Source organism: Tupaia chinensis, unplaced genomic scaffold, assembly GCF_000334495.1.
Source record: "Tupaia chinensis unplaced genomic scaffold, TupChi_1.0 Scaffold000270_2, whole genome shotgun sequence".
Classification (NCBI taxonomy): Eukaryota; Metazoa; Chordata; class Mammalia; order Scandentia; family Tupaiidae; genus Tupaia; species Tupaia belangeri.
The window spans coordinates 440,675-452,213 of record NW_006159751.1 but is presented as its reverse complement, the minus strand read 5'-3'; the positions used below and the strand labels follow the sequence as shown (position 1 = coordinate 452,213).

General features: G+C 47.3%; 1 protein-coding gene across 1 annotated transcript in view; it reads left to right on the top strand.

The window, feature by feature from the left end:
* The window catches only part of KCNA2 (potassium voltage-gated channel subfamily A member 2), a 14,450-nt gene extending 4,050 nt beyond the window's left edge, over positions 1-10,400 (top strand). Inside the window, exon 4 of the mRNA XM_027772296.1 lies at positions 1-10,400. This exon is cut by the window's left edge and continues 23 nt beyond it. Within this exon, the coding sequence (XP_027628097.1) occupies positions 1-1,066 (1,066 nt within the window). The 3' untranslated portion in view covers positions 1,067-10,400.
* Positions 10,401-11,539: the final 1,139 nt, after the last annotated feature.

Sequence of the window (11,539 nt, the reverse complement as noted above, 5' to 3'; positions counted from 1 at the left end):
TCAGGGACAGGTGTGGCTTCTCTTCGAGTACCCGGAGAGCTCAGGACCTGCCAGGATTATAGCGATTGTGTCTGTCATGGTGATCCTGATCTCCATCGTCAGCTTCTGTCTGGAAACATTGCCCATCTTCCGGGACGAGAATGAAGACATGCACGGTGGCGGGGTGACCTTCCACACCTACTCCAACAGCACCATCGGGTACCAGCAGTCCACCTCCTTCACTGACCCTTTCTTCATCGTAGAGACTCTCTGTATCATCTGGTTCTCCTTTGAATTCTTGGTGAGGTTCTTTGCCTGTCCCAGCAAAGCTGGCTTCTTCACCAACATCATGAACATCATTGACATTGTGGCCATCATTCCCTACTTCATCACCCTGGGGACAGAGCTGGCTGAGAAGCCAGAGGATGCCCAGCAGGGCCAGCAGGCCATGTCACTGGCTATCCTCCGTGTCATCCGGTTGGTAAGAGTCTTTAGGATTTTCAAGTTGTCCAGACACTCCAAAGGTCTCCAGATTCTAGGTCAGACCCTTAAAGCCAGCATGAGAGAATTGGGTCTCCTCATATTCTTCCTGTTCATCGGGGTCATTCTTTTCTCTAGTGCTGTCTATTTTGCAGAGGCCGACGAGCGAGAGTCCCAGTTCCCCAGCATCCCCGATGCCTTTTGGTGGGCAGTCGTCTCCATGACAACTGTAGGCTATGGAGACATGGTTCCGACTACCATTGGAGGAAAGATAGTGGGTTCCCTATGTGCAATTGCAGGTGTGTTAACCATTGCCTTACCGGTCCCTGTCATAGTGTCCAATTTCAACTACTTCTACCATCGGGAGACAGAGGGAGAGGAGCAGGCCCAGTATTTGCAAGTGACAAGCTGTCCAAAGATCCCATCCTCCCCTGACCTAAAGAAAAGTAGAAGTGCCTCTACCATTAGTAAGTCTGATTACATGGAGATCCAGGAGGGGGTGAACAACAGTAACGAGGACTTTAGAGAGGAAAACTTGAAAACAGCCAACTGCACCTTGGCTAACACAAACTATGTGAATATTACCAAAATGTTAACTGATGTCTGACCGAAACCTATTAACATACAACTCAATGGAACTAATGCCGATGTTGCATAATAGCCTGCATCATAGTCAGTGTGTTCTACAGTGTGTATCTGGTTCTGCATGGGAAGCAATAGTCGTGCAAGTAACTTTTGATCTTTTGATTTTTGATTTAGAACACAGAATATCTATCATGGCTTTCATGCAAATCTTCATCACCGGCTTATGGGTTTCCAAGGATGGGAGTCACCTATCGAGCCACGGTTTCAGAAAGGCACATTGAGGCCACTTCATATCCAATAGACAGTCTACCATATCAATGCCACCTTTCCTTCCTAATGAAATGCACACAACCCCCCAGAGATGCACTCCCCTCCTTCCACACCCCATCTGAGCCCACCTCTCTCTTTACAGAGGAACGTTATCATAGGCTTAGCTTCGAAGCTCTGGTGGTTATTCAAAAGGTCATTCCCACTTTTGCATTGAAAAGAACAGACAGTCCTGTGTGTTGGAATTACTTTCTGTGTCACAGGCTTGGGTTTGTGAATTGCAGTTGCCAAGTAGATGCTCCGGAGGCTTGTGTTTCATAACGGAAAATGCTGCATTCTGCTTTTTCTCTGCAGTGTCGATGTGAGGGAAGCCCGAGGGAGGGACAGTTAGTGTGACCAGAATATGAGTTGTCAGGTTTCACATTTGTTCCCTCAGGCCTACCGGGAAAAGCTAACAAACCAAGGGACCTCTCAGCTTCAGAGTTATCCTTTTTTTTAGACTTCAGGGTCACAAAAACATGTCTGATTTGTTCATTTACACGGGAGTTTGCGGACATCTGCTTTCCTAGTGATGTGGCCTAGCTACACTGACACTGCAGTGAAATTTACCAGTGATGTGATAGCGCTGCATGGGTATTTGTTGCATGAATCTCAATATTTAAACCACAGGAGATAACCTATTTTCTTAGTAATCTACACAGTATTCATATTTAGAGTATTACTAGCCTTGGAATGACATCCAACTAGGGATCTTTTCCCAACAAAAGGCAAAAGTTCCCAATCGGGAGAAGAAAATAGACTATTTGGGATGTGGAACCAAAACTTCTGGCCTGCCAGCCCACCCATCCTTGTCCAAACAGGAAGCACAGATTTCTGCAAAGCCAAGAGAGTAAGGAGAGAAAGGAGCATTGAGAAACTTCACACAGCTGCACCTTGGGGATTAACCTAGTCGCAGGCATGACTACAGCTGCCCAGGGCATCTGCTCCTGAGGTCAGGTGGGGCTGCGGATCCAGTGTACATAACTGTAACTCGAGAATCTCTCTTTCACGTGTTCCTCTACCTAGCTAGCTATAGGGAAAAAAATGCATTTGAATATTGTATAAGCTTATGCAATATTTTTGACACAGGGCAATTTATGCATGTGTTTGACTATGTGCACTAGAGTATGTGTATATATGTGTATATACACATGTGTGTATATATATATAACATACATACATGTGTGTATATTCCATACACACATGTGTATGGATATTCATTCTCTGGAGTTCAGGTTCAGGAGCATATCCACTGCTTGGGGGGTTGGTTGGCTAAGAGACCTACTGGTTGATCTGTCTCACTAGTAACCCCACTGGGCCTGGGTTTGCTACCATTGCCTCAGACACTCCAGTCTTCATGGATTCCTAGACGTTAGAATTGTCTTTCTGCCCTCCACGTGCTGCAGCTTCAGTTTCCCATGGCTGAAGCTTGTCTTACTGAGTGCACAAGGGCCCTGTGGCCCTCACAGTTCCAGCCGTCCTGGGCCAGAACCATCTGGGCCTCCTCTTTGTAATCCATCCTGTTCATCATCTCCATTCTCATCTCTTCCCATCCCATTTTTGTTTTCCTTATCATTTGACTCTGATCTGATACTTTCGTGAACCTCTCCCTAAAGAGCCAGGATGGATCCCCAACTTTGAAATGGAGGAAGCCAAGGAGTAGGATCCCCTGGGACCAAATTCCACTGATCTGAACTTAAAGGGAGCCTCCTCTATGTGGAGATTTCTAAAGTCCAGGACAAGGGATGGAGTCTCTGATGATCTAAAGGCATCCTTTAGGTTGCTGTATTCTGCATTAAACTGGCAGCAGAGCTGCTTTTATGAAAGAACCAAAGGAGGGCTGAAGAATCGTCCGGCCCCAGAACAGGTAGAGAACAAATGAGTACTGCATAGCCTGAAGGGAGAGAGCAGGCTGGCCTGGAATGGATTGGGAGGGGGATGCTTTTGCCTCACCAGACTGGGCCTTTTTTTGACATAGTGGCTTGAATTCTCCAAACAGTAAATTGTGGTGGTCAGGCTGCCCAGTGGTAGCTCCACCCCTGGCCTTGCTGTTGGCTGGTTAACACCCATGGTTGTCTTGGGTGGGGGGTGGGACTCCAGCTCAGGGTGCTAGGCCCAGGGTGCTCATTAGTTCCTGGTCACCCACACCCCCAGGAGTCTGCAGGGCATCCTGTGCCCAGCACAGAGTCTCTATGCTTCTCTTTCTCTCCTTCCTGGGAGGTGGTGCTGAATTTTCAAGACATGGGGTGGAAGGACACAGAACTTTGAAATATAGAAGGTAAAGCAGCCCATACCTGAGGCCTAGGTCAAGGGTAGCTATTTTCTCTCAGTGTTGGTGGTCTGAGACTATATGCATGCACACCCACAACAAAATAGACACACTGTTGCCACACACAAATACACATGTAACATACATGCCTATTGCAGACCAAATTAGTATAAAGTGAAGACACATATATGATATATGGTTATATCTATTTACAGTTTTTGCACACTCAGCACAGACAATAGAATGTATTCATCCATACAAAATAGACACAGAAACCTGTATATACAATGAATGAGTCCACAATTTGCTGCCCAGATGCAGAATACTCAGAGATTACATGGACACAATGGATATGCATGCAAAATACGTAAAGATTACCTTACCATTGTTTCTGCATACAAAACATACACAAACTCAGTGTATTCGCTTATACTAGCCATACAAAATACGACACACATGCCCAAGACCATCTACACAAAATGAAATGCACAAATATTCAGATTTATTGCTCTGCTCCTAGGGCTATACATTAGTATGTATTAGTATTAAGATCAGATTTAATCACCTTTCTTCGGTCTGTGTCTGTAGCCCCCAATAGCTTTCAAGAAGTCTCTTCCTCTAGTCTCTCCTCTCCAGGTTTAAGATCTGAGAAGTAACCCCAGAGGGTGAGAGCAGAAACGTGGGCCACCACATCAGACAGATCTCCAATTTAGACCAGGAATCTCATAGGGTTTCCATCTGGTCACTGCCCTTCCACAAAAGCCCAGGTACACCTTGTAAAGGGACAGCTGGCAGCCCAATGTTGACCTCCTTTTCATGATGTTTTCTTCAAAACAAGTGCAAGTGACAACCCAGTAACCAGGCTTCCCTGATTCCAGCACCTGGGATCTCTGCATTCAGCCCTATTCTCTTAAAAGCAGCGATAGCTCAACAAACTGAAGGGTCTTGGGCCCAGACTGAAGATGCCCCTAATATTCTCTAAGTTCACAGATCTTATTGCCCCTTCATTCCCAGAAGCTTGTTGGGGGCCAGGATAGAAAGCCAAGACCCTATGTAGATGTATCTCTTCAAATGAGCCACTTCACTTACTGATGGTGTTTCTTTTGCTCTTGGGAATACACCCCCATGAAGACGCCTCCTGACCCCCTTTTGGGGGTGTTCAGTTACAAGTTAGATCTTCCCTTACAAGAGCTCCCCTGGGTGCTCTGCCTCCCATCCAACTCCTGTGCCTTGAGGAAATAGAAGACCAGTTCAGCTTGAAGTCAGATATGATGAAGGATCTAAATCTGAAGTTAACAAATCATTTTTTCAGAGGACCTGCTTACTATCCTGTTTTCTACGGGGCCACATTTAAGTAGTGTCTAAGACTGCCCATCCTCCTTTTAGATAGCCCTTGGAGCTGGTTCTAGCTGAGAGCTGACTGCATTTAGATAAAGGCTTCTCCTGTGTTGGAAGTTGGGTGTTGCAGTCAGGCCTCGAATGGGGCTGGTCCAGTGGGTCTGACCCTCCCCTCCCAGTGGTGATCACAGCACTCAGTCTCCACAGAGGATGCTCCAACCACAGGGAATAGGCAGGTGGGTTCAACACTGGTGTAGTAGCACAGCATGCCTGGCCTGGGCTTTCCAAATCAAGACACCAGTGCTCCCATTAGCTTCATCCAGTATCTCTGTGGGCTCACACTTTCCAAAAAGTTGGCATTTTCAGAAGACGAGAGAGGAATAGGCCCAGAAAAGGTGGAGAGGGCGCCAGAAGGAGAGGCTAACTGAGCTGGTCAAACTTCAGAGGAAACTTATCTGGGCTTCCTGGAGCCTCAGTGGTGTTTGACATGCTCTCTTCTTCCTCTCTTCTTGCCTCTGTTCCTCTCAGCTGGGTTTCTGAGGGTGGCATCAGCGCGTCACCAGGAGGTTAGCCTTTTGAAAGGAACCCTATACAGAGAGGGCTGCAGGTCGAGTTTGACATGTCTACTCTCCCTATTTCTCACACCATTGTAGTGAGGATTTTGATCTACTTACTTTCTCATAGTCAGTCATAAAATAGTGTCAACCCATGTGGAAGACCTTCAAGCTGGGAGTTCAGTGTTCTCCACAATAGCGGAGAGGAGAGATGGCAGCTGAGTTTCCTCAAAGGAAACTATAGAACAGTGTGCAAATTGCGTATGAGGGTAGCACTATTACCTCCCTCCTATGGCAGACAAGGGAACACATACATCGACTTGTTTACCTAGGAGAGGGGATGATGGTACTCCCCAGGGTTCCCCTGGGCCCATTGACGTAAGAACCTACATCTGGGTGATGGCTGCAACATCCAGGGTGCTCCTTAGTTGTACAATGTAGGCTCCCCCATTCTTGGCAAAATGTCCATTGCCAGGTCTGAACTCATGACCTTAATCTCATTAACACTGTTAGCCACCTGAGCCACCAGCAGGGAGGTGGTGCCTGCTGGGAGCCATCTCAGTAGCAATTGTGACTATCATCTATATCTTCAGACTTGACCCTTACTGAGACCAGCCCTGGTCCCCCATCAAAGCAGCTGGAAGGGCAAATGGAGGTGGGGGATCCCCTGCAATCTGGGATGGGTCTCTTCCTTAAGCAAATCAATGTTCCCTCGTTCCGCTTCCCTTCCCACCAAAGCTCAGCTCCATCTCTCATAGTTTGTGTTTGAATATTTTTTTTTAAAGAGGAAAAGTGCAATAAAATAAATAGTGACTGTTTTCTTTAGCAATAGCTCTTTCAAATTCTTGCTCTCAGGACTGAAAAGTGATTGCTAGGACCTGGATTATCAGACAATGCCATTGACTTCTGGGCATTCGTGCACAGTCTCCGTAGTTCCTTCTTCTTCCCACGTGTTGCCATGACTCTCATCCTCTGAGGTCTGCCCTCCTTCTGGAATGGATGCTTTGGGCAGAGGTGCAATGAATGCACAAGGAAAACATGAGAAGTCTTTCTTCAATGCACAGTCTCTCCTGCACCTCTGCCTCTATGTGTATCTCTGCCCCGCTCCCTCTGCCTTCCCTTTTCTGCCTGCTCTCATGCAGCAGCCTTGCAACCCCTAAGCACTGAAACCTTGAGATTGAGTGACCTCATGCCAGCCTACCTTGCTGGCTTTCTGTCCGTCAGGCAAGGTATAAACGAAACCTGCAGAAAAGCGCTTACCAATAGATAAGAATAAAGCATCCTGAGCCATTACAGAAGATCATTTCCATGCACTAACAGCCATTACTTGATCCTTTTGCTGCCCCTCCTTCCTCCCTAGGGACATGGATACTGAGAGAATGTGGCCCAGAGGTTTGCACATGGGATTGTATCGGGACAGATTTGGGGATTGCCCTCTGACTCTCCTTCAAATCAAGCTTAGTTGCTCAACCTAAGGAACTCTGTAAGTGCTGCAGAGGGATGCGGGTTCCTGTGGGTTTACATAGAGGTATACAGGGATAGAAGTTTGGGTGGTTAGGACATGACAGTAGTGAAAAAGACCCTACCACCCACTCTACTGCAGTTGCACAAATATTTGCACACATAGTCAGCAGCTTCAGAAAAACCCCCCTTTCCTGAAACATCTGTAAGTTTAAATATTCAGACTGGACAATCAGGGAAGGCTAGCAACTCTAGGGTCCCATCCCATTCCTTTCCAAGCTACCTTGCTCTATACACGTGTGTACAGCAAAACCTCAGTTAACTGACAGGGAACCCTCAGGGAAGTGAATGTCCTGGTTACTTTGCAGTTCTGGTTATTTGAACTAGGTTGGGGAAACATGTCTGATTTCACCTTTGTTATTAAAAGAAAAAAAAAGTTTTCCTAAGTAGGGTAGTATGAACTTTCCTGCCTTAGTAAGTAGACTGTTTGGCGATGACAGAGACCTTGCGTTGCTCAGGGTCAACATTCTAAACCTCAGTGCTCGTTGTATAGCATTGGAGATGCATCAGACCAAAGAGACAGGCTGACGGGATGCTGGCTGCAACACAGACCGGGAAGCAGGCTGATGGCACACCCTGGCTTATCCAATGTCTTTGCTGTCATTTGCCTCTTTCTATTGAGAGTCATCATCAATCCCGGTTTTGGTCCACCGGTCCTGAGTTATTAGAGGTTTTCCATATATACATATATCTGTGTGTAAATATATGTATAGTATATGTATATATGTATACCATTATTTCAAAAATTTTAGCACTTATATATTGACCAGTCCCCCTAGCTTCACCAGTGTAGAATAAATTTGGCAGTCCAAGGAATAAATTGCATTCATTTGAATTTTTTTAAATGACCTTCCTTTGCATTCTTTCCACCTCTTCAGTTCCACTCCTTTCTTCTGCTTAGGAACCTCTCTAGAAAGCAGTTCTTTCTTAACAACAGGCTCCAGGATGGCCCCTTCCTTTCCGTCCCAGGTGGCTGCCTGACTCAGGAATAAAAAGGAAGTGTGAGCCAAGTGCCAGGTGCTTTATCCTTTCTCCTGTCTTCCCTGGTTGGAGGTAACCTCATCACTGAGGACCAACAAAGTTAGCCCAAACTTTGTAGCTCTGGGGGAGTAGAAAGCTTGAAGACTTGCTAAAGGATTGATCTCTAGCTTTCTCTTTGTCATTGGTGGTGCCCTAAGTAAGAATCTCATGAGGTCTGAAAGTCATATCTTTAATGAAGAATGAAAAAAACATCTCTCCCCCATGGAAGGTGAGATTTGTAGCAATCAGCACAGCTGACAAATGCATTCTGTTGTTGATTCTTCCCAAATCTAGGTTGAGAGTGTAGGCATTAGAGCATCTGTTATTCAGCTTCTCTGGGGGTGAACTGTAGGCATCACTCAAGAAACAGCTAGGTGTGAACTGAAACACGCCCTCATCCTCCATCTTGCCTGGCAGTGTATCCGGCCCTTCTCTCAAGTTCATCTCCTGCATTCGGCTGTGTGCACTCTACCCAGACAAGGTGGAGGAATTCCTCACTGGTACCTGGAGCAATTGAGGTGCTACATGTATGGCTACCATATCCCCACACTACCAGAAGCTCTCCACGCTGGCTGGGAGGTGCTAGTGGAAGCTCATCACCCAGACCTAGTGTGGGGCCAGCTGGTAGGCTGGGGCGGTGGAATCAGCCTTTCTGGACAGCCACTTCATATGCTGCATGAAGCTCAGCATGGAAACCCATGGAACTTCGTGTGTTCCTCTCACTCCTAAAATAGTCAGATATGTTCCAGATGAGTTTGCAGCTGAGAACCCCCTGCATCTGTTCACTGATGTATACACAGGCAGGTGTGATTGCATAATGACGTGGACAGCTGCTACAACACCTAGCTAAGCCAGGGTAGCATAGATGTGGCTGTGTGCTGGGACCCTTGGTAGCTACCCACAGGACTCAGCCCCATGTCTCTTTCCAGTCCTCATGAGAGGCCTCTAAGCCCTGCTTCTCCTTGAAAGTGATTCCCTAGACACAGACTGCCTTGTTTGTATGAGTGCGTAAGCACTCTGGGCTGCTAGAGAAAGCAGGAGGATGAGCTGGGAGAGAAAGACTTTTCAGGGGCTTATTTTTCTCCCAGCTTCCATGTCAGCTACTAGCAGTACTACCTTCTTAGCTTACGAAGAGTGGAGCAAGGACTTTTACCTGCCAGGAGGGGTTGGGAAGGAGCAATCTAGCTGCAGGCTAAGAATTGGGATAGAAAATCAAGAAGAGAGGCCTGTCTGGCTCTGGTGAGGGTGAGTCTGAGCTCCTGAGGGTTTGAACATGCTCTGTGCTTGCCCCAGTTCTGCCTTCACGTGGGATCTAGCGACCCAGTTTCCTTTTGTTGTCGTGCTTGGATGGTTGCTTCATTTGAAGGGCCCCAGGAAGCTGGAAAGTCCCATGATCGAGCTCCAGCCTGCTGAGCAAACAATGCTCAGCCAAATTGGCCTCTTCCTGGGTTTCTGCATCCCTGCACCCCTCTCTCCTCTAAGAGTAATCTTGGAACAGTCGGGATTAACGTTGCCAGTGATCAAGGAGGATTCTTTAGTTTTCATCAGGGACATGGCTGTAAAGCTCACGAGTAGAGAATGCTATTTCCTTTTCCAGACCTCTGTGCTAATGTGCTTATATAGGCTGTCTCTGGAGATTTTATATATTATGCACACACACACACACATTACACACACTCACACATATATATATATAAAATGTGGAAATGGCTGCTCACATAGGCTCCTGCAGCACAGACTCTAATTAGGGTTGCACTGGCTTCCTTGCTGCTCATGCATGACTCTGCAGCTGCCCTCCCATGTCCTGTCTCTAATAATTGCTGAAAACTCAAAGAGGAGAGGCAGATTAAATAAGCCTTCTCAGGATCAATAGGAGAAGGAACTCCAAGGCTGATGATAAAGCTTCGTAAGGATGATGCCGAAAGGGAACTGGGGTCTCCATGGTGATGAGATGCTGGGGACCAATAGGAACTGAAGGCGGAGCAGGACTTGTGGGGAAGACTCATGGGAGTTGGGAGTCATTTAACTATTTGTTTGCTTCATGACAATTTAGACACCAGCTGTAATTGCATTGCACAGGATGTGTAGATAGTATCATTCTTGCTGACATATTCTGGAAGCTTTCAGCCCCACCAACACTGCCCCGCCCAGGACTACTGCAGCTGAGAGTTCCTGTGTCAGTAGGGTCTGATATTTGTACATAGGTTATACATATATGTGTACATATGTGCCTCAATGAACATTGCCTGTCCACCTGATCATGGGTGTACATAGACTTCATAGAGCTCCACAGTCTTTTGTAAATATTGACACAAGTAAATAAGTATATAAATATATATTACTAAGGATTTATTTTAACATCATTCTGTGTGAAATGAAAGAAATAAAATTTTTGACAGACACTGATGGCTTCCATCTTCTTTCTGGCCTGCTTGGAGTATCATTCCTACAACACCTGAGTGTACTTGCCTCACTCTTACTGCAGTTTCTGCAGCCACAGGGAGTCAGGGCAGGATAGGAGAGGGCTCTACTGGATGTATCACGGACCGCCTTGGTCATGCGCCCACCTGCCTTGACTGGAGGTTCATGCAGACAAGGCAGAACCTGTGGACAGGAGGGCCGGTACAGTGGGAATGCCTCTCATTGTTCAACACTTCCTTCATTTTCCATGGTGTGTGTGGGAAGGGGGACCTGGTGTGAAGACTGAAGACAGCCTGAGAGTCGCTTAAGGGTCCAGCTGTACACACACAGGCAGGCCCTCTGTCCTCAATCGTGCCCATTACTGCTGGTGCCCAGGGGTCTGGATCAACCATGTTCTCAACTCTCACATCTACTTTTGCCTCCTGAGAAGGAAAGGCCTTGTTTTCAGCCATGAAGGGCACCCCCTTGGGGTCCACACATGCACAGCTGAGGCACATCTGTCTGACTTCATCTGAGGGTTAGTCTAGTCCATAATCTAGTCCCCCACATTCAGATGGCCCCAGAGTGGCCATGGTGTGTCATAGGATCACAGGGAAGGCCTTGCCTCTGCCACGAGCAGGCATATCCCACCCTTGCCCACCCCTGCCCACCATCCCCCAACTCTGCCCAAGTCTCTCATTAAAGATCTCCAGTTTACCCCTTCCTGGTCTGCCATGCTGTGCTCCTAGAAAACTGACCAACCACAGCAGCTGGTCTCCCCCACCACCCTGCTGTCACCTGCAGAGGATGTGTTCGGGACTGCAAGTACCGAGATGACAGGGAGAGGGGATGAGGAGGCAAGAACCACATGAGACAGCTGCTGCTGCAGGCACCACACAGCAGGCACCACACAGCTTGCATTTCCTCCAGCATGGGGTGGCAACTGGGCAGTTCCCAAAGAAGTCTGAGGCTTCTGCAGGAGAGCCCCCAAGCCGACTAATGGGGCAGGACTGTTTGTTTGCTGGCTCCAAAGAAATGGGAAACTGAGGCACCAGGCCTAATCCCTCCTGCTGGTTTCTCCTGGTGG